Source organism: Typopeltis vanoorti, chromosome 23 (genome assembly GCF_054136105.1).
Source record: "Typopeltis vanoorti isolate ZY-2024b chromosome 23, IOZ_Tvanoo_1.0, whole genome shotgun sequence".
In the NCBI taxonomy this organism is placed as follows: Eukaryota; Metazoa; Arthropoda; class Arachnida; order Uropygi; family Thelyphonidae; genus Typopeltis; species Typopeltis vanoorti.
The window spans coordinates 64,365,440-64,389,387 of record NC_143571.1 but is presented as its reverse complement, the minus strand read 5'-3'; the positions used below and the strand labels follow the sequence as shown (position 1 = coordinate 64,389,387).

Sequence of the window (23,948 nt, the reverse complement as noted above, 5' to 3'; positions counted from 1 at the left end):
TGAAAGAAACTTTGAAATTTTGTATCTAGGGCTATCCGTGCAATAAATGATTGGACAAAAAGGATATCTTGGTTTATGTAACTTTGGTAAGCCATAAATTGTAGGTGGTCTTGCACAGTATATTTTTCACTTTTGAACTGTATCCAAATCAAGTGAAAATACATTATCTAATGAAGTGTTTGTCTCTTGGGTTCACATTGGTGAGTACATGGCAAACCTGAAATACTCAAGCTAGACCAGATCTTACATCCTACAACATACACCTGGTATATTATATCTGTATACTGGTCTTCTACTCTTCTGTTCACAAATTTTCTTCTACTACTTACTTACCTCCACAGTGCTATTAGAACAATTTCAGAGGATGAGTGAGGGGGGAGGACTGTGAGTCTTTCCTCTCATACTGTAGTTTCCACTACCTACTAAAAGAGTAAGCCCAGTTGCTACCCTAAGGTGGCAGCCCCACCACTAGTATACCTATCATCGTGTAGTAACTTGACATAAGCAAACATATTATTTTTTTAAGTCTCAAAGAAATCTAAATTGGATGAAAAACATGAGAAAAGACTGCAAACTGGAAATATTAACAAGCTTTGGAAATAGAAAACGTGAAGTATGCCACACGGAACAATAGAAACATAACACATAAAGAATATAGGCATATAAAGAATAAGATAATATTTTAAATGAAGAAAACATTGAAATTGCAGTTCTTACAAAAACAAACAAACAAAAGAAACAACCAAATCATATATAGTGGAGTAGACAAACAAATATGTGCAAAAGAAAGCATTATGATTTGAATCCATAAATCAATTAAAGGAAAAATAACTCATTATTCATACGTGAATGAAAGAATGTTGGAAGTGTGATTAAAATTAAATAAAGCAAATTTAGGGGTGCTTAAGATTCAAAGCTGTATAAATGAGAAGAGACCTCCACTTAGCCTTTAAAGGAATGCAGAGAACCGACTAGAGCTTCTGACCTAATGTCCAATCCTCACCTTCTCGTGGTGACCCTGTTAGGTATCTACCTAGATACTGGATGAATGAGGATGGGTTGGTAATTTGGGATTTAGCTGACCAAATTCTATTCTATTCACAAATTCTATTCACAAACAAAATGGTGGTACAATGTGACAGAATTTCATGCCAGTTGAGATGTCTCCAGTTAAACAAGGGCTCCCGTTGTTTTTGCCATAGAACCAGAGCGAACAGTGAAAAGTCAGCTACTGGAGAAAATCCTGAAACACACTGCAACTCAGCATCACCAGAGTTCAAGATTAGTACTATCAACATAAGAAGCTTAAATGGTAAAGAAATGGAGCTAGCTAAGGAATTGGATAAGTACCAAATCGACATAATAGGGTTGACTGAAACAAAAAGACAAAAACTGGTGAAATCTTTCTGAACAATAAATACAAAATGTTATATTCAGGCAATGCCCATCAAGAAAAAGGAGTAGTAGTTATAGTACTATAACTACTCCTTATTTTTTATATTAACCTTCTTTCAAGAAGATTAGTCTTCTTGTATTCACTAAATACAAGAAGACTAATCTTCTTGAAAGGCAGGCAGTATCAAGGTCACAGAAGGCTCTAATAATGTAGAAGTATAGGAATCTTTTGAGGTTTTGGAGAAAGCAATAGACAATAAAAAAGGAAAAGTTGGCCCTTGTTGGAGATCTAAATAGCAGAGTAGGAAATGAGAAATTATCAGACATACAAAAATAATTTAGGAAAATTTGGAGAAAAGAGCAGAGCTAATAATAATGGCAAATACCTGTTGGATTTCTGCTCAGGACATGGACTGGTTATTACTAACACAATGTTCCAACATAAAAATGTGCACAAATTCACATGGAGAGAAGAGGTAAGGAATAAGAAAAGTCTCATTGACTATGTTATTGTTGATAGTGAAGTTTTCTCACTGGTGCACAACTCTAGAGTGTATACAGAGGATTTGAAATTGGAAGTGATCACCATTTAGTCTTGAGTAGGATAAAATTGAATTTCACATTGAAAAGAATAACATGCAAGAAATTTTTAAAGTGAATAGAAGTTGAGCAGCTCTCAAATGTGAACTATAGACTAAAATATGCAAACATTATTCAAGAAAAAACCTTGGAGAGTCATTGACAAATCCTCAAGAAAACATTGATTGATTCAGCCAGAGAGGCATGTGCTGAGGTTGTGTCCGTGGATAAAAAAATCAGCACTCCATGGTGGACACAGGAAGTTAAAGAGGCAGTGAAGGAAAACAAAAAAGCATATCAAAAGTTCCTGGCAAATAAGTCAGCTTGTGCTCTTGGAGAATACAGTGGCAAATATAAGAATGTTAAACACTTTGTAAAACTAGCTAAATAAAAGTCACTAGAAGATTGGTAAAAACATAGAAAATAAATATCAGGAAGTGGGCAAAATATTCTGGAGGCTGTTGATAAAGCTCAGAAATAGATAAAAGGTGCTGTAAAAAAAATTAGATGATAAAGGTGACATGAAAACTGAAAAAAAGATATCTTTCATCTATGGAGTAATTACTTGGAAAAATTGTTAAGTGAAACAAGCAGTGATATAATAAAATTCATTTTTTAAATTTATGTTCTGTTCTGTCTTCTATTTCTGTACTTATGAATTAGCGATCATTGCAGATGCTCAGTCATTGGTTATATGTGATGTGTAGTGTGCATTCTCAAATCGTCTAATGAACTCGGGTCCCTACGATTAAATCCTGAGTGCGCTACTGGTGTGTTGTGTAACATCGTAATAGTGCACAGTCTATTTTTAATATGTATTTGGTTTGTGGGTTGTCTAACATCGTAGCAGTACACAATGGATAAATTTATCATTAAATGAAAACGTGATGCTCAGGCAAATATTAATGATGGGATAAGTACAAGTGGAAGAAGTAGTAGTAATGATGTCGCTGGAAATACGTCTCATACAGAAGACAGCATTATACATATTAAAATAGTAGCTGAAATTTTTAATTATATAAATAGCGTTAATACAAGTATCCAAGGGGAAAATTAAAATATTTCGATATCCTCTGAGAAATTGTCAGTTTTTCAGAAAAAATTATCTCTTTGGAAAAAACTTCATATCAGAAAAAAATACAGTAGATATGTTTCCTTTGTTCCGTAATAAAAATGTCGAGGAAATTATTTCCTTTATAACAGAACATTTGACAATATTGGAAGAAAAGATTTCAAGTTACTTTTCTTCCTTAAATACACACAATTATGACTGAATACAAAATCCATTTAGCACAGTTAATGCATCGAGTTGTGAATTTTCGTTACAAGAAGAAGAACAATTAGTTACCTTGTCAACGGATCGTACTCTAAAAATGAAATTCTCAGAAATAACTCTTGAGGAATTTTGGATTTTTCTCCAAGATGAATACCTAGCTCTCTCCACAAGGGCACTGAAAATTTTGGTACAATTTTCAACATCATATTTATGTGAGCTCGGTTTCTCAATATTAACCAAGATAAAAACTAAAAAGTGTAAAAGACTTACTAATATAGTCAAAGAGAGATGAGGGTAGCTATATTTCATATTAGACCTGATATTGCTCAAACCTGCAAAAGCCGACAAGCTCAAGTATCGCATTATGATAAGTTTTATAAAAGTTTTATAAAAACTTTTAGTATCATATTAAAATTAAGTTTGATAAAAGTTGAAGAACACCAATTTTGTTAAAAATTGGTGTTCCCCAATTTTTTCTTATAATCAAAAGTGTTCCGTGACTTGGAAGGTTAAGAACCACTGGTCTAGGGACACATAAAAAAATACCATAAACATGAAAAAATTGCATAACTGGATAGCCCACATTCTCTCTCTGTCATTCTCTCTAGTCATGGTAAGTAGCTCCCTTTCTTCAGGCTTAATCACCAATGCAGGAGTACCACAAAGTTCTGGTCTATCACCTACTCTCTTTCTCTTGTACATTGAGAAAGAATGGAATGATATGAAAGAAATTATTACATCAGCAGCATATGACAGCCTAGTGACACATAAAAAATACCATAAGCATGAAAAAAAATTGCATAACTATTTTGCATAAAAATTGCATAACTTGGCCAACCAAGCCATGCTGGCCTGGTTGGCCGAGTGGTCAGTGTATCCGCTCTCCAGCCAAAAGGCTATGGGTTCAAATCCCGACGTAGGCATGGATGTTTGTGATTGTCTGTGAAAATACTAGTGGTGATTATGGGAGGTAGATGGCATTGGTGTAGATGAAGATGGTAGTTGCAGTTCATTGTAGTTGATGGAGACAGAGAGTTGTAGAGTAGGTGCCCTCCCTCGATGAGTCTTTGGATTCCTAGAAGTGTTACGTAATAATAACAATAATAAATGACCTGCTATCAATTACAATTAATCCTATCTTACTCATTTGACAAACTGTGAGTTCACTGATATCCCAAGCTTCAAGATCATCTGCAACCAGTGTCTTAAACAGTGATCTACATGCCATCATTCAAAGATCTTAGCTGACCTACCTTTACTGCAAGTCATCTGCTATCATCAGCAGTTTTCTATATTCTCCTTGAAAACACTATATCCTTAACATTTTATCCCTGTAACTATGCCATGAGTGTCACCAATACCTATAACTTTTGGTGAGTACAAAATCTGTTTTGATTTAGGATTTATATCTTTTTTTTTAATTATTTTAATGGTGTAGCAGGCACATATGAAATTTTCAGGTAAGCAGCATTAATTTAGCTAACATAATATTTTGAAATTTCAGTATTAATTCTGTATTTTCATTGTTATAATTTCATACTCTTCTATTTCTTTCTTATGTCTCCCATTGTCATTTGTGTTTCTACTTTTTTTATGTATTGTTTTGTGTTCTTTATGTTTGGTTCTTATTAGGTCTTTGTATTCTGTTGTCAATGTACAATTTTTTCTCATTTCCTTTTACTCTTTTGTCATCCGTTTCTTGGTCTATTTCCCATAATTTCTTTTGTGTTTTTTCTCATGATTTTCTTTGTTATATTTCTTCCATTCTCCTTTGTTCAGTTTGCCACCATTGTTTGTTCTTAGTGTACAATTTCCTATCATGAAAGTTAGAGCATTTTCTGTTTGTAACAGTGAGCTTAAAATAACACTGTTATAGTGTTATTTTTTAACTATTTGTTATAGTGCTGTTTGTTATAATGCATGTCTACTGTACTTGAAAAAAAAATCTTTTTATGAGTTTTATATCATTATAGATATTATTTCTGGAAAATTTTCCATGTTACTCCTCTAAAATAAACATTACTTTTATGGCTATTTTGCCTATTTTTGTTTAGGAGTACCTCTTTTATGATATCATTGACTCAATTTTTAGGGCATTACTAACATTTTAAAGATATAGATATGTGAAGAATATAAGGAAGGAATAATTTCTAACATACCTTTCTAGGATGTTCCTGGTTGTCATCTTTTTGAGCAGCATCTGGCGATATTACCGAAGTATGACTGAAAAGGGGGGGGGGGGGTGTTTGGAAATGTGGAGATGAGAGATGTGGGAGAATTGTGGGTAAGACACAAGGTATGTGAGATTTAAAACCTGGGTTTTAAGAGTGGGCAGTGAATACGTTGCGAAGAAGGCGAAAAATTTTTTTGGGAAAGGATTCTATATTCTAAATTCTCTATACTCTATTCTATATTCCTGTTCTAAAAATAGGTTAAATAGCCATAAAAGTAATAATAATAATTATTATTATTATTATATGACACCTCGAAGGAGTCCAAAACCTCATCGAGGGAGACTTACTCTACAACTCTCTGTCTCCACCAACCGGAACTAAAATCATCATCTACACCAACACCATCTACCGACCATCACTACCACTAGATTTTCACCGACAATCACAAACATCCATGCTCACAGCGGGATTCAAACCTGCAGCCTTTTGGCTGGAGAGCGGATATTCTAACCCCTCGGCCAACCAAGCTGGCATCATTATATTTTTATACATGATATATTTCTTTCACTCTCTCTGTTTTTATTTTTATTGTTTAGGTTGTTAGAAGATTCAATACCTGCAGTGAATTATTCACAACAGATCTTTGATTCTTTGTCAAGCCATCCTGAAGTCTGGAAAAAATATGGAGAAAGTACTCCCAAATATACTATTGTCAGTAATAATAATAGTATTGAGAGAACATGTATCAATGAGCAGAAAATTTTAGAATTAAATGAAATGTGGAAGATTGTTAAAGATGCATCAGAGACATTGAATAAATGGATGGTGAACCTTTCTATACCTAAAAGAAAATTGAAAAGTAAAAAATTGTTGGCCCTTATAAAGGTATTATTTTTTGTGTATGTGGTTGTTTTAATGAAACTTATTTATTTCAGTTTATTTCCTTAATCTGTATTTCTGTGTAAATGTTCTCTCGTTGTCATTTACTCAGTTATTTATGAAGATTGAAAATTCATTTAATTCATCAGAAAATTAATAATAATAAAAAACTTGAACAAAAATATCAATAAAGTTCCACTTTATTTTATTTTTTAAAAATATTTTCAATGGTTAAACTGCTTAACTATATTATTCTTATAAAATTTTTCTTGCATATTAGTTAAATGTTTGCTATTGTATTGGGAATTACATTTGAAACAGCTGATACTATGAGGCCTGTATGTTATAGCTATTAATGAATGTATTCACCGGCCAGTTTGCCTATTTTACAAATGAGAAACCTTGCCACTGTAGCAAAACATTTGAATGCTTATAAAATATTTCTTGCATGTTGGTTTGATGTTTGTTATGGTGTTTGGAATTACATTTGACACAGTTGAGGATATGAGGCATATTATAGCTGTTAACTGAATTTATTCACTAACCAGTTTGCCTATCCTGCAATGAGAAACCTTGCCAACAAACAAACCAACTCATGGTATTAACTTTCCCAAGTTACTAACTCATCATCATCATGAAACTCCTCAAGGGATGCGTTACTGATTTCATATCTACAATTTTCCTCCAAATCTGTCTGTTACCTGTCAAGACTCCAACATTATAAGATCTTATATGTCTATTCTAAGGCAATTTTTACTGTATCAATCTGCCTATATCTTGGTCTTCCTCTGTGTCTTTTTTTCCTGCCAACCTGGCAGAGAACACATGTTTTGCCAATCTTTCCTCTCCTATTCTGTTTAAGTGACCGTACCACTTATTTTAGCTCTGCTAACACATTCCTGAATGCTAACAATGTCAAGTTCTTTTCTAATATCCTCATTTTTAATATGATATTGCCATTGATGCCATCTGTTCATGCCCCTAGTCTTTCTCAGGACTCTCATATCTGCGATCTCTATTCTTTGGTCAAGTGTTTTACTTCTAACTCAGCTCTCAGATCCATAATTTAAAAATTGGTTTGAACACTGTCTTGTATATATCTAATTAAGTGTATTGTCTAATTTCTCTCTTATTCCATATAAATTTATTCAGTTGGCTTCCTGCCATACCAGCTTTGTTGATCCTGTTGTCTATTTCCATATTTAATTTACCATCTTCACAAAAAGTAGCACCTAGGTAGCTGAAATGTTTTACTTGTTCTATACGTTCTCCATTCACGATGCAGTTGATATTTTCAATGCTTCTGCCTATTTTCATTGTCTTTGTCTTGTTATCATTGATTTTCATACCAAATTTATTACAACAGTTATTCAATTTAGTCAGAGATTCTTACAGACTTGTAGCAGATTTATTTACAAGTATAACATCATCTGGACAAAGTAAAGAGCTGAGATTAACATATCCAATTTTGATATCAGGTTTAATACTTTTCTTCACAATGTGATCCATATAGATAATGAATAACAAAGGGGTTAATGTACATCCTTGTGTGACACCAGATTTAACTTAAACCATCTTCCTGTACTTCCTTAAATTCTAACTGCTACTTACAACTCAAATAAAGACTAAGTATTGCTTGATATAATGCTGTTACACCCTGATACCTTAAGAATGTAGAATTCCCAGTTATCATGATGTAACATGAAGAGAAAATAAAATAAAACCCCTGTATAAAAGCTAATAGATGAATTATTTAAAAGAAAGAAAAATATTCTTGCATCCAAGTAAAATATATAACAAAAAAAGTGTTTGAAGAACTAAATAATAAAAGAAGGAAAATATTACAGTTGTGATATAAAACAATTAGCTAAGTAAAACAGAAAAGTTAGTAATAAGAAATTGTATGTGAGAGGCTAGAGATTAAAATTAAGTAAATTCTTAAAAATTTGGAAAGGGGATTAATTTAGAAGCTAGCAAAAATAAAAAACAATAGACTATCGCTCAGGGTCAATTCCCGGATTTGAGACATCGTCATGAGCTCGCCGACCAAAGGATGTTTGGCAGAAAAACGCCACCCTAATTGGTCGGTGAAGTCGAATCAAGTAAGGGGCGGAGAAAAGAAATTAAAGAAGGTGTCGTTAGGAGTCAAGGTATAAAAGGGTTAGACCCCCCCCCCCCAAGAAGGCTTTTTCCTGGATAGTTTCTTCACGAGCTCCTTCGTATAGGTTTCACGTGGTTTTCCTGAGTGGCGGGATTGGAGTTAATCTCCGTCGTCACAACAAGGAAACAATAGTGAGCGGGATTTCGATTCCGTATTTCCTATGGTAAGAAATGAGGAATGCCATTTAGCTAAACAAAAGAAGGTATTATCTATGTGTTTCATAATCCAGTGACAACTACAAAAAAAGGAAATCTGTAAAGAAGTCTGTGTCCACGTGATGAGTCTCACAGCCATGGTATAGATGATTCTAAAGTGTGTTCTTAATTCAAGTACGAAAAGTAAAGATTCGCATAAGTACAGTTTAATGCCAAAAAGGAACTTAGGAGTGACCGATTATAGGAGAGATCATACCAGGATAGTTCAATCGGAAAAAAAGTAGAGGCCAATATCGAAAACTCAAGATAAAAAGGTACTGTAAAAATCTCGTGTTAACTGAAAATCGTCTGTAATTGTAATCATTATTCTATTACTGAATTGTTGAAGAGACTAAGGAAATTTATACTAGGACTTTAGTACATGACTGATTATAATGAAAGTATGCTTGTTAATATTAATATTATATAAGTAATTATGTGTCCTGAGATTTATGCATGGGTATTGTAACGTATAGGAAAGTCTTAAATCTCAAAGTTATGTGTTAGTACAGTGAAAGGATAATTTAATCTACATAGTTTTGGATATTTAAATAGAGTGAATTGATCATATATGTCCATGTGCTACAGCATATAGCGTATATACAGCATAACCCTATATTCAGACTAATATAGGGTTAGCTAAAGTGTTAATTAGATAGGGGATTATACATATGATTGTATGCGTTGAATTTGATATGGCGGCATGATTGTATTACCCATATAGGATCTTAGCCAAATACTTGTGATTAGCTAATGTTATATTGTAAATATTTTCTTAGTATTGAATTGAATTGTACCATACTAATGAGTTTAATAAACCTTTGTTCATTGATAAAACAGTTGTCTGAAATTGCTGCCCAATGCACCACTTGAAAAACGTACGAACCTAATCACACAGGAAATTAATGTGTTAAAAAACGAGATAAAGTGTCACGACTGCAATATTGTTTCACATTCAAACATATTTTAGTAATTGCTCCTTGTTTTTATATTTAATATCTCAAACTAAATGTCCCAAAAGGCGCAGTATAATATAAATATTAGGGACACTAAGGGGAGAAATAGCTTAAATATTTGTATTTTGGGGTGATATCTTGAACATAGATAAGCAGAAGTTCACTAGTAAGAATAATAATCATAAATTGGGACACAACAATGCCTCATTGACACCATATAACTGTAGCGTATTGAATAGCTTATCTCTTGGCACCTGTCACATGCCTTTTCCAGATCTACAAAACTTAAATACAGATCTTTGTTATATTCCCATGATTTCTCGACCATTTGTCGTAAAGTGAAGATCTGATCCTGACAGATTCTATTTGGCCTGAACCCAGCCTGTTCTTCACCAAGCTTTTCCTCCACAACTCTTCTCAACCGTTTCTCAAGTATACATAAATCTTATCAGGAACGCACATTAGGGAAATACCTCTGTAATTGTTACATTCAGTTTTATTTCCCTTTTTTATATATGGATACTATGAGAGCTCTGCTCCAATCATCACGAATTCATCCCTCTGTCCAGGCCTTCAGAACTATGCAGTGCAGCCACTGCAAGACTTTTATACCACCATACTTCAGCATTTCTGGTCGAATAGCATCTACTCCTGCTGCCTTTCCACAGTTCAGGCTTTTGATGGCTTTTTCTATTGTACTTCAAGTATGGATATATATTCCTGATTGCATGCCTGTTGAGTGTGTTTTATCAATTTTTCAAAATTTTATAGCAATTTTTCAAAGTAATTACTCTATACCTCAAGGATATGTTTTTACTTGAGTTTACATGTCACCTTTGTCATCTCTGATTTCTTTTACAGCACTCTTTTATCCATTTCTGAAGTTTTTCAACTGCCTCCAGAATATTTTGCCACCTTCCTGATATTTATTTTCTATGTTCTTACCAAAGTCTTCTCACGACTTTTGATTAGCTAGTTTTACACAGTATTTCATTCTTACATTTGTCTCTGTATTCTCTAAGAGCACAAGCTGACTTATTTGTCAGGAACTTTTGATATGCTTTCTTCTTTTCCTTTACCACCTCTTTAACTCCCTGTACCATGGAGTTCTGGTTTTTTCTATCATTGCTGACAACATCAGCACATGCCTCTCTGTTTTCTTCAGGATTTGCCACTGAATCTCAGGTTTGTTCTGTTCTCAAACTCTTTCATTATTTCTTGAATAATGAAATAATGAAATTTTCCCAATATATTTTTGTATGTGTGACAATCATTTCCTGTTCTGCTATTTAGATTCCTAACAAGGACCAATTTTTCATTGTGTCAGTTAGGCACAAATAAGTCTCATTGTCCAGTTCCCCATTCTGATATTTGCACACATCACTCTTTACTCTAGTTGATATTGCCTTCCATTCAAGAAGATTAGTCTTGTATTTAGTGTTGAATACTATGACTACACTTTCTTTTCCTTGATTGTCATTTTTTCCTTGATTTCCTGAATATAACATTTTGTATTTATTGGTCAGAAAAATCTCACTAGATTTTGTCTTTTTTGTTTCAGTCATCGCTATTATGTCGATCTGGTACTTATTCAATTTCTCAGCAAGCTCCATTTCTTTGCCATTCAGGCTTTTTATGTTGATAGTACTGATCTTGAACTGTGGCGATGTTCAGTTGGGGTGTGTTTCAGGATTTGTTCCAGTAGCTGACTTTTCACTGTCCTCCCTGGCGAAAACAACAGGAGCCTTGTTTAACTGTGCGACACCCTAGCCGACATGAAATTCTGTTATGTTGTACCATCATTTTATGTTTTGGTTTAAACCAATAAGAATATAATTTGGTCAGCTAAATCCCAAATTGCCAACTCATCCTCATTTATTCACTATCCAGGTAGATACCTAACATGGTGCACCACAAGAAGGTGAGGATTGGATACTAGGTCAGAAGTCCTGGTCAGTTCTCCACATTCCTTTAAATGCTAAGTGGAGGTCTCCTCTCAGTTATATACAGCTTTGACTTTCAGCTCCCTGAGTTAGAAAGTTAAAGTTTAAAATATTAAGATGCACGCTTTTGTAATATATGTAAGTTGGATAATGTTTTATATATCAATCCTACCTACAAATCATTGCAAACCTATGATGAATTCTTTTTAGTATAATGAATTATAATATCATTCTCTATAATTGAAGGGACATTGTTTTGAAGAATGGTACATTTCTCTATTTGGATAATCTTGCTCTTGAAACTACACATGGTTCTTTTTAAACCACAGCTTCCACTAAGCATGGTGATAGTGCATTGGGCAATAGAAAAAAATCATGCTATCCTGGCCATATGTATTTAGTTATTTACAATATAATTAATAAATAATGAAAAATATAAAATTTGAGCTTCTGACAAAATAGTGACACTGATATTTAAAGATTAATTATTGTTCATTTGGTGAGTATTAAATTATGTTATAATTTTTAAAAAAAATAGTTATATTCTTATGTTATTTATTTATTTTTAATTTTTTTTAAGCTTCTGGATTCTTTAGCTTTAGAATATCTTTTGCCTGGAAATAAAATACGCTGTTTGTTGGGGCTATCTACTATATTTGTGTTAATTCAGCAATCCCAAGTAGAGCTTCAAGATCATTTCCATTTGGTTGAAGAAGTTATAAGATACATGGTGGCCATATTTGACGGTACACGTAGTACTTGGTTATTTGACTTTGTACAAGTTTCACCTTTCCTTAAAACTGTAATTCAAGTAATGGAGAATGTCAACTATTTGGTAAGTTGTTATTTTGAAATAACTACAAATGCAGTAATCATAATGAAACTTAAAATCATGTTACTGTATTCTTTGTGTATATGCATTTAAAGAGGAAGGCAACCCTTTTTCCTGTTTTTGAAATAGGATACGCTAAAAAAAAATTCAAAAAAAGTTGTTTTTATCTATGTGCATAGCATTCTTCATAACACTTTTTGATACACCTTTGGGTATCAATTTACAGCTTTGCTAAGCAGATATCAGAAATCTCACGTAAACAGCACAATGTTAAATTTTGCTAATCCCATCTCTAAATATAATAAATATAAATAACAGAACAACACACTTAGCTGTGTTACATTTTCCTTTTACTCTCCACTGTTTATTTTCTAGTCAATTATACTTGATTAAATTGTATTAAATTATACACTTATGAAAATATGAAAAATACTTCATACAAACTTTGTTTGCACATCAAGTATTTTCATAACTAGGCTACTTGTATATAGAAGGTGTTGACTTTGCATCAATTGCCTTAGTATTTCATAATGAAAAGCACACTTTCTTTTGAAAGTGTATATTGCTATGCATTATGGGGTTGAAATCCACCTAGGTAATGACCAGGAAATGTGTTTTGCATTTTGGGATACCAAGGCAGATCCAAGTGAAGTCAAGAGCCTCTGTATATAAGTAGCCTGCTCACAGAGATACTTCACATGCAAACTTTTTTTTGCTTATATTTGGATAAAGATTAAACAAGAATATAACTCCTTGTCAAGTATAATTTCCTTTTTAATCAAGTGAAAAAATCCTTCTATAATTATTTTCCTGCTATATATTTCATTGCATTCAAAATGGAAATGGACTGCACACATTCCATGATATAACAACACAAGATGGCCCAAATTATTGACAAATGGGATGGCAGTAGACAAAGGGGAAGACCAAGAAAGAGATGGCAAGATGAAATTGTTTGGTTTGCTGAAATCCAGTGGATCCCTATCCTATCTATCCCAATGGCTTTAACAGGCCTTTAAGGCCCACAACCTTCCAAGCATGCTTGGATTTCGTAACCGAAATACGAGGATAGAATGGTCACTTCTATGCCTCAAGGTATTATTGGCTGTATCCCTGTGTGTTCACAGGGCCGGTTTGCCTGTTTGTGGGATGAAAAACACTAGATAAACTGGCGGGAAAAACCCTACTGCCCGCGCCCAAGACCGGCTAACTTGGCTATGACTGAGGAAGATCCTTCAGCTCCTCATGTCTCCGATGGGAATCGAACCTAGGACACTCCTTCCCCAGGCATATGGTTGCGAAGCGCAAAGCCACTAGGCTAACCACGCAGACTGAAATCCAGTGGATGGAGTTGAAAAACTTCATCTCCTATTTGTCATCACTCCAATGTTGTCAGATCTAATATTTCTATCTTTCAGGGCACAACTGCATCAGTCCACCTAGATCTTGGTCTTTCCCTGGGTCTTCTTCCTGCCACTTTTGCATCAAACTTCATTTGCTGACTTTTCTTCTTCCATTCTGTTTACATTATTATTATTATTATTATTTTTTTTTTTTAAATACGATTCTGCTATTGGTGCCATCTGTTCTCACCTTTCATTTTCTCACATATCTGTGATCTCTGATCTTTGATTAGTTCTAAGTCAACTCTAAAATCCATAAGTTAAAACTTGTTTGAGCACTTTCTTATATGTTGTTTGTTTAGTGTTTTTGATCATTTCTTTCTTTATTATTCCATATAAATTTATTCATTTGGCTTCCCTGAATATATCATATTCGCTAATTTTATTGTCTAAATTGCCTTCTTCTTAAAAAAAAGTTGTGTCTAAAATAGCCTAAATGTTTTTCATGTCCCTGCCTATTTTCATACTTTTTAGTCTTTTTATTAATAATTTTCATGCCAAATTTATTACAACTATATTCGATTTAGTTGTAGAATCTTTAAGTCTTTTACAGGATTTGTTTATTCTCGTAGAAAGGCTTATATGCTGGTTAAACATTATTATTAAATACTTAAGGAAATTGACAGCATTTACTAGAAATATAAATAAAATCAAACTTTAATATATACTTTCCAATATTTTGGCAATGTCATGTTGCCATCTTCTTGTGTTCTGAGATTCTGATATTTGCTCCTGCCTGTTTGGCCAAAGTAGGACAATTTACAGCTGCAAGGGACTTGATATACACCAGATAGGTCTAGGGGAAGTGGTTGGTCTTTAGTGGAGTGGATAATGGATGCCAATTTTCTATATGGTCTGTAACAAGAGGTCAAGTCATGTTTTTTTAGGATTTTGTTGATTTTTCCGAGGTGCCTCGGATGTAGGGAATGGTGATGGATTTAGAGTAATCTTTTTTGTGAGGTGGGGGGGGGATTGTGGATAACTGGTTTTAGTATTTTTGGGGGGTAGCCATCCCCCCCCCCCCCAAAAAAAAAAAAAAAAACTGGTATACACCTACCTGGTGTAAACCAGGTCCCTTACATCTGTAAATTGTCCAACTTTGGCCAAACAGGCAGGACAGCAAATATCTGAATCTCAGAACACAAGGGCTGCATCCGATTTCACCAGTACAGCCACTCTGGGCTCAGACCATGCTCTGGATACTCGCCACAGAATAAGGTGGAAGAAAGCCACAGTAATACACCGCAGCAAGTTCAAATATGAAAGACTATTCATAGAATCAGTCTCAGCCTTTAGGAACATGCCAAACCTCAACAAATTTGGATGCATGAGACTGCCCCAAATTTGGGAAACATATATCAGGAGAACTTCAGCCCAAAGGCCAAGAACAACTAATATAGCCTGCTAGGGGGGGCATAATCAGAACTTTAGGAAAACGACGGCTTCCTCGCTTCGTTTCTCATTTTCTGTTGTGTAATACTTGCATGCACGTGTCTTTATCTTAAGTTCCCGTGAAGATGGCAACGTGATGTTGCCGAAATATTGGAAAGTATGTATTAAAGTTTGATTTAATTTATATTTCTAGTATATGCTGTCAATTCCTTAAGTATTTAATAATCAGGATTTGTTTAGGTGTACAACATCATGTGCCTAAGGTTTAATGCAACTTTCTTTCATGATATGTTCTGTGTAGATAGTGCTCACTGTTGTCCCACACCAAAACTATGTATTGCTCTGTATTTACCACATATAATTCCAGAATTCTGAACAGCTTTCCTCTTGCAACCTTGTATAATTTTTGCAGATGTACAAATCTTAAATACAGATCCTTGTTATATTCTTATGATTTCTCAACTATCTGTCATAAAGTGAAAATCTGATCTTGACATCCTCTATTTGGTCTGAACCTAGTTAGAGAAATTCCACCTTAAATCTCACATTCAGTTTTATTTCCCTTTTTTTTTTTTTTAATCAGTGGGAGCTATGAGAACTCTAATACTGTCATTTAGATTTCGACTTTCTGATCAGTTCTTCTGAATAACGTAGTGTAGTCAGTGTAGAACTTTTATGTCTCCATATTTGAGACATAAGAACTTTTATGTCTCCATATCATGTATGTGTATATGTATCTATTTAACTATCTCCTTTCTTTAAAAGGATCAGGCTCACTTGAATGAAAGGAATGGAATTGAACTGATCAACACATTTTTCAATATCGTCATCAGATCATCACTCACCCACACAACTAGCTTAATGGCGATGGAGGATTTCATTAATGAGGTAAGTCAGTTTGCAAAATACAGGCAGTCCCCAGGTTACGAACGAGATATGCTCCTAAGAATATCCTTAAGTCGGATTTGTATGTAAACTATTGTGCTCTTTCTTTTAATTCAAACAAACAGAACATAAACAGAAGTTAGTCTAACATTAATTGGAAGATGGTGCTGGAGAATCAGGATTTAATTCTGTTGCTGGAGAGCTTACTACTGAAGTTGGTTCTTGAAAAAGGTATCTAGGGTTGTTTGCACAGCCTTTTTCTTTTTTTCCTCATAAATGGCCTTGTAGCAGCTGATGGTCTCACTAACTGCACGGTAAACTTTGTAAACATCTGATTGTTAGGATCCTGTCTCAAGCTTGTCAATGATATCATTTTCATCGATGTCCAATTGTGCAGTGCATTGCCACTTTCCTCCACAGCTTTTCTGGCTCTGGCGATTTCTTCTGCGAAGCCATGAAATCATCACATAATTGAGGGCACAGTTCCCAAGGAAACTAGTTCCTGAATTATTAATTATTTAATTATTAATTATCCTTATGGCGAGCCTTGGGAGACTATTCGTAAGTATGGAACGGCGTAAGTCAGGTCGTCCGTAACCCGGGGACTGCCTGTATTCAATATCTGTTTTTTCCTCTCAAAAAATGAAAGTTTTTCTTGTTCTTAAATTCATGTAGTATTTATTTTTACATAAAAGTGTGTAGAATGTGCTTGTTTTTATCAAATAATATTTTCTCCTTCTCTCCATCTTTAGCTGGGTATTGCAATTTCAAGTAGGAATGCCATGTTTGGAAAGAAAGTCGCACTTCTGGCCACTGTAATAACTTTGCAGAATTTGCTAGCAGTAAGTGTGCTTGAAAATGGATTTTTATGCATAGGTTTTTACGTGTTCTTGTGAATACCTTTTTATTTATATAATGTTTTGTTATTGTGAGATTTATATAGATGCCATTATTCATTCTTTGCATGTTTTTAAATTGTATGGTATTAGTTATTTTTTCTATTTTGATTGCAATTTTTTTAATCTAAATCCCACCTATGAAATGTTTTAACCTATCATATGTTAGTACTGTCAAAGGAAACTTTTTCAAGTTACTTCAAAGGTTTTCAATAAGGAGGATGGTGGTGGTGTCACACCAAAATGAAATTCATCTCAAAGATACTCACAAATCTCCATATCCACATTGGAATTTGCACTTCTATTTATTGGAGAGCAGAATTGCCATTCTTTGCTCATGGTTCAGAGGACAGACGTATCTAAGACACGTCTTAGATATATTAAATTAAATCCATTAAACTAAGGAGCCTTCTCTTTTTGAGGATACACCTGTAAAGTTTTGAAACTTTCTTATGTGTTCTTCTTTTCAATATGAAATTCAATTTTTTCCTGCTCAAAACTAAATGGTGATCACTTCCAATTTCAAATACTCTGTACACTCTAGTATCCTGTACCAGTGAGAAAGCATCACTGTCAACAATAACATAGTCAATGAGACTTTTCTTATTCCCTGTCTCTTCTTTCCATGTGAAATTGTGCACATTTTTATGGTAATCTATATCACTTGGATACATCTTTCATGCCAATCTGCATCTCACTGCCACTCTGAAAACCACACATGAGAAACACAAAGAAGTAAATTAGTACACAATTTTAACTAAACTGAATGTTTGAGAAATTTTGTTGTGTGAGAGCTATGACCTACCAGTCATAGCTCTCACACAACAAAATTTGACAAAATATTGATATCGCCACATACAAATATGAGAGTTTAGCTTATGTTTCCACAGCTCTCTCCACAAATGTCTTATCTTTGCCACCTAGTGGCAAACTTTACTGAGAATGTAGTTGATTTTTATGTTAGCCTATTTCCATGAATTTAGTCATTTTTATTGCTTATTTTCATACTAATTTTATCACAACCATTATTGAATTTGGCTAAAGATTTGACAATGTATTGAAGAGGATGTGTTTATCTACTCAGAATAAGGAACTAAGCTAGTGTTCTTTATTAGAATATCATGGTTAATACCACTTTCCATTATAATGTGATGATTAATCATTTAGTACCCATTAGGCTTATTGGCATAGTCATTTAGTTTCCATTTGGCTGTTGGGATAATCATTTAGTGCCTATTAGGTTTTTTTGGCATAATACCCATTAGGTTTATTTGGTGATGCATTTTGTCATCACTAACAACTGAACTGCTAAGTGTGTACCAGCACCCCACCTATTTCTTTATTTATTTGTGTGGGGTTACTCCCTTTCCTCCACCACCCTAAGGGACAGTGGAGGAAAAGGGGAACAGGCTGACTTGACTGTTCTGAGGGATGAAAAACCTGAGTTTCTGGGTGAAAAAGCCCTCTAGTTCCATAAGAGACTGGCTATCTCACCTTTAGTTGAAAGAGACCAGATAAAGGTCCTCATGTCATGGATGGGAATCGAACCCAGGTCTCAAGCTCTGACCACAATTTGAAGTCCAAAGGATTCAGATCGAAACGTCCAGCTGTTGTTGTTCATTACTATTCAAATGGTGATATGTGGTCAGGCACATTTGCTTCCAACCACTGTTGTGTAGTCCTTGCCTTGTGTACAAGGGCTGAGTCCTGTTGGCAGGTCCACTGCCTACTGTGAAACAAGGTGGTGGTGTTGTTGAGGGCTATAGCACAGATTCCAGCATGGTTGTCTTGATACACTTTGGTGGAGGTTTTGATCCCTTTCTTGCAGAAATGCAACTTGCATTCCCATGATTCATCACCCCACCACCACTGCCAAACTATCATGATACAGGGTGAGTAAGTAAGATTTCACTTTTCTTACTTTGGATAATACCAAGATCTACAGCCATTAAAATGGAAATTTGAATTGTAGGCAAGTCCTCTTCTCTGACAAACTCTTTTTTATCCTGCGCACAAGATGTCTACGAACCTATAGCATATTAGTGCCCTGTGTCGGGTATAGGTAAAAATTGAGAAATAAGAAATCTATTGACATTTTTCTTGAAGAGTTGGAGGTTGAAGTTGTTGGTAAACACATTATGAGGAAGGTTTTTCCAGAGGACAGAAATAGCCAAGGAAGAGAGAAGCAGATGTGATGTGTTTGCAGTTGTATTGAAAAGGGATGTTCCTCTATTAACTTTAATAAATAACCAGGTTTGATTCATAGATGTTTATGATTAAAACTAAATGCCTCTCTGACATATTTTGCTATGTTTATAGCTGACACTGCCTCCCCCACTTATTGAGGGTCTGAAGTGTCTTGAAAAGTTCCATGTTTGGTTTCTAGAGCAGGGTTTCTGGACTATGTAAAGCAAATATCAAAAATACAAAATCTATATATAAAATTGATAAAAATTGAAAAAAATAATAATGCTTAGCCCACCCACAGTACAAAATGTACTATAGGTTTGCATATATATATATATATATAGTCACCCCCGACTTACGTAAATTCACAATTACATAATAAATCTCGAAAATTACAACTACTAGCACGTTTGAACATGTTTGCATCTTTCACATCCATTGCAGCATGCAACGACATAATGTTAACTAGACTCGGCATTCACAGTAAATGTAACGAATAGTAACAGGCAATGACAGGTTACCGGTAAATGCCGAGACCAGCAGAGGGCAAGTGCACAAAAGCCGTAACATTCAAACTGAAAACTACCAATTAGAAATAAGGACTCCGTAAATAATTCCTCCTTTCCCCGACCATCAGTAGTCCATGCCTCGCGCGGTTAGTTTAGTCACTTGTTTATCACTGTTAGTGTTCGTTGTTTATTTACCCTTAAAATGGATTTGAAATGCAAAACCGAATGCGCTGGTAATAAATCTAAAAAACAAAGGTCTGCAATTACTTTAGAAGAAAAGTTGAAAATAATTCGTATGTATGAAGATGGGAAAATTATATCAACAATAGCTCAGGATATAAATCAACCTATTTTGACAGTTAATACAATAGTGAAGGATAAAGTTCGCATTGTCGAACTATATCCGAGTAAATACTGCTGCATGATATTTCATTTATGAAATAATACTGTGTAAATAATATACATATCTGTATATATACATACATATAATAATAATAAATATTGCAATTTCTTACGAAGTTACGCTTAAGCAATTTACAAATTTGACTTACATAAAATTCAAGTTATGTAAAGGTTTACGGAACGCATTACTTACGTAACTCGGGAAATGACTGTATATAAATAAATGTATTTCTTGCAGAATGCAGAGTATTTTGAAGATCTAAAAGAAATTATTGAATCAACAGGTGGATATTCACATGGAATTATCAGTGTTAGACAACTTTAAAAGTCAAGTCTGCACGGTTAGCCTAGTGGCTGTGTGCTTCCCAACCATATGCCTGGGGAAGGCGTGTCCTAGGTTCGATTCCCATCGGTGATGTGAGGTGCTGAAGGATCTTCTTCAGCCATAGCCAAGTTAACCGGTCTTGGGTGTGAAAAGTAGGGTTCTTTCCCCAGTTTATCCTGGGGGTTTTCATCCCACAAAGCAGCAAACTGGCCTTTGAGAACTCAACACTACAGACATAGGATACACCAGGGCGTAGGGCTGACCACCTTATCCTGTGAACAGTTTGAGGTCCGATGATTAATAAACCCTCCACACTGCAAAGTAAAAGAGGGTAAAAGGAAGATGAGATGAGAACTTTAAAGTCATGTTGGACGGAGTGATAATCCTTGTGTGGCAGGACATCACAAGGAAGATCAAGTTAATGAAAATGGATACAGATTGGTTTGAGTGTGGGAAAATGATTGATGTAAGATGCTAAATGCCTGCTATCAACACAAAGATATATACAAGGATTACATGGACCTAACCAACTGAACGCCTAAAATCAGTAATTGTTCTGATGTTAGGGCAGACAAGAGAGAGAGAAAATGGCAAATAGTTCAGATTGAGAGAGTGTTATATGGGACTGATCATTATATGTTGATAGACTGTGTATCCTGTTACATCTAAGAGTCCAAATGCCTCAATGATGATGGTAGAGAGATCTAAATGTTAATATATATAATAGAGCTATTACAGGACAGTAGTATGCAGGATTTACATGAATGATGCCTTGAACAGAAATTAGATTTATCAGAGAGAGAGATCTGCATCTGAGCTGTGTGATCATTTAAAGAAATGTATTCATGAGACTGAAAGCAGCTCTTGGAAGAGATGGTAAAAACAACTAAATATAGAATAAAGTTTCTCTATTCTATATTTAATTGTTTTCTTCACTGAAAGAGAAGATAGAGAAAAATCTCATGAGAGAGAGAGAGAGAGAGAGTACAACTGTATTAAGGGATAAGTAAAAAGAAGTAAAGGTAATTAAGGTCAAAGAAAAAGTATGGGAAAGAAATTGGAGTAAAATTGAATACTTAGTAGGATATAGTTGCTCTGGAGACCTAGCAATTTATCTGACTGATACGAATCCTTTATAGATCTTGAGCAGGACTCAATCTTGTTTGGTCTTTCAGGTTTTAAGAGATATTTCAATGGTTTATTGTATGCGGATTTGGTGGAACATCAAAGAAATAAGAGGTTTTTATCTGGGAAAATGACATTTAAAGTAACAGTAGAAGAGGGGAATTTGAGGTGTGCCCTTCAAGCATCAAACAATGGAAATGGCTGGCCCTGGCAGAATGGTAGTAGATGTTCATGTAGCAGTAATAAAGCATTACCAGTCCTGATAGTGATATTCAACAAAAATTGCATCAAAGAAATAAGATGCTAACAAGGAGATGAGGATATTTCTTATAAGTGAAATTTGTCATATACTGTATATATAATATATATATATATATATATATATATATATATATATATAATATTCATCAAAGCTCGATTTGCTTCCTCGGACTTAAGAAAAGGCTGGTTATATTCCACTAATTTGAGCCCTATCCAAGGGCCTATGAGTTGTGGAAATACTTTCTAAAATGAAAGCTGTGCCAAACAAAGCGGCCTTTTGCAGCTGCGCAATTTTTAATCCACCTAACTCAGGTGCTTCTAGATGTTTTTTCAATGTTTTAGGGATGGTGCCTAAAGCACCTATTATTATGGGAACAACTTTCATCCATCTATAAGAAGAGCAGTAAGAAAGACCATGAGATATGGTGGAATAAATTTCATCTGTTTGGTTAACAGGATATTTAGTTGAATTGTGGGGGATAGAATTGAATTCAGAATATTGCCAGTAACATCAGAAGAACATTCTGATTTTATAACTGGAATGTCTTCTATGTATAATTACAGGGAATGGAATCTGAGAACATGCATACTGCTGATAAGTGGAAATGCCTACGAAAAGAACAAAAAAGAAATCATTATTATTTTTCATGATTTTTAAATGACTGAATCACCAGTTAACCAACACTTGAATGGGTTAGTGTGGCAACCAACTTTTGATATAGCACCATGTAATTGTACCTTCAGTTATCTGACCTTTCAAGTATCCAACAGGCAAATTGCTTTCCTACTGTGGTTTGTATAATTGAAGGATTACTGTGTTTTCCTTAAAACCAGTATCCCAGAAAATGGTTATTGAGAACAAAGAACTCCATTTAAACTTTGTATATCTGGAAAAAGTTTCCGATACTGTCCCAAGGAAGAGAATATGGCAGGCATCAAAGAGAGCAAGTATAGATGAAGGAATAGTAGTGGTAGCAGAGATTTAGATCTGCTATAAAGGTTGATGACAAACTTTTAGAAAAATTTAATCTAGCAAAGAGCTCGGTCAGAAATTTTGTTTATCACCGACATTGTTTAATATCCAATTAGTTGTGACCCCTGGAGAATTGGAATAAGCATTGCCATGGAATGCATGTGCTTACAGGAGAACAAGTCTCATATATCTTCTTTTTGCTGATGAATACGAGATCCTCTCACAACACAAGGATGATGTGGAATACTAGGTGAAAAATTGTTAGATATATATAAATGTTTGGTCCTGAAAGTCAGTCTGTTACAAACCAAGTACATAATAGTTGGAGGTGATAGTACAACAGATCTTAAGTTAGAGGTAAGCACCATAAAGTCAGTGGATGCTTTCATGTATCTGGACCCCACATAGATTCTTACCAGTGTGAAATGGATGTAGCATTTCAAGCAGAACAGGTCATGTAGCTGTTAAAACCAAGAATGGTATTTTATGTAGTTATTATGTCTCAAGGAAAACTGAGAATATGCTGTATCAGATGGTTATAGAGAGTATAATGCCCTATGGAATTCTCGTAGGAAGGCTTATACGTTGGTTATACATGCTTACTAAATAACTTAAGGAATTCACAATGTACAATAGAATATAAATTAAATTAAACTTTAATAAATATTTCCAATATTTCAGCAACGTCACGTTGCCATCTTCACAGGAACTTAAAATAAAGACACATGCACACAGGCACTATACACAGTAAATGAGGAAGAAGCGAGGAAGCTATTGTTTCTCCTATCCTGATGGTGTCCCCTAGCGGGCTATGTAGGTGATATTCTTGGCTGTTGGGTTGAAGGTCTTCTGATATAGGTCTCCCAAATTTGGGGGAGTCTCATGCAACCAAATTTGTTGAGGTGTGGCATATTTCTTAGGGCTGAGGCTGATTCCATGAAAAGTCTTCCAAATTTGAATTTGCTACAGTGTATTACTGTAGCTTTCTTCCACCATATTCTGTGGCGTGTATTCAGAGCATGGTCTTTAAGACCGGAGTGGCTGTACTGGTGAAAACGGATGTAGTCCTTGTGTTCTGATATTCGCTGTCCTGCCTGTTTGGCCAAAGTAGGACAGCTTACAGCTGCAAGGGACCTGGTATACACCAGGTAGGTCTAGGGGAAGTGTTGGTCTTTAGTGGAGCAGATAAGGGAAGCCAATT

The 23,948-nt window shown here is 34.7% G+C and overlaps 1 protein-coding gene across 4 annotated transcripts in view; it reads left to right on the top strand.

Moving 5' to 3' along the window:
- The window catches only part of LOC150093914 (unhealthy ribosome biogenesis protein 2 homolog), a 393,653-nt gene that overhangs the window by 247,138 nt on the left and 122,567 nt on the right, over positions 1-23,948 (top strand). For all 4 annotated transcript variants that reach the window (XM_090412865.1, XM_090412866.1, XM_090412867.1 and 1 more), the window contains 4 exons: positions 6,021-6,309; positions 12,138-12,392; positions 15,950-16,072; positions 16,822-16,911. In XM_090412865.1, the coding sequence (XP_090268991.1) occupies positions 6,021-6,309; positions 12,138-12,392; positions 15,950-16,072; positions 16,822-16,911 (757 nt within the window). The remainder of the gene's footprint in view (positions 1-6,020; positions 6,310-12,137; positions 12,393-15,949; positions 16,073-16,821; positions 16,912-23,948) is intronic.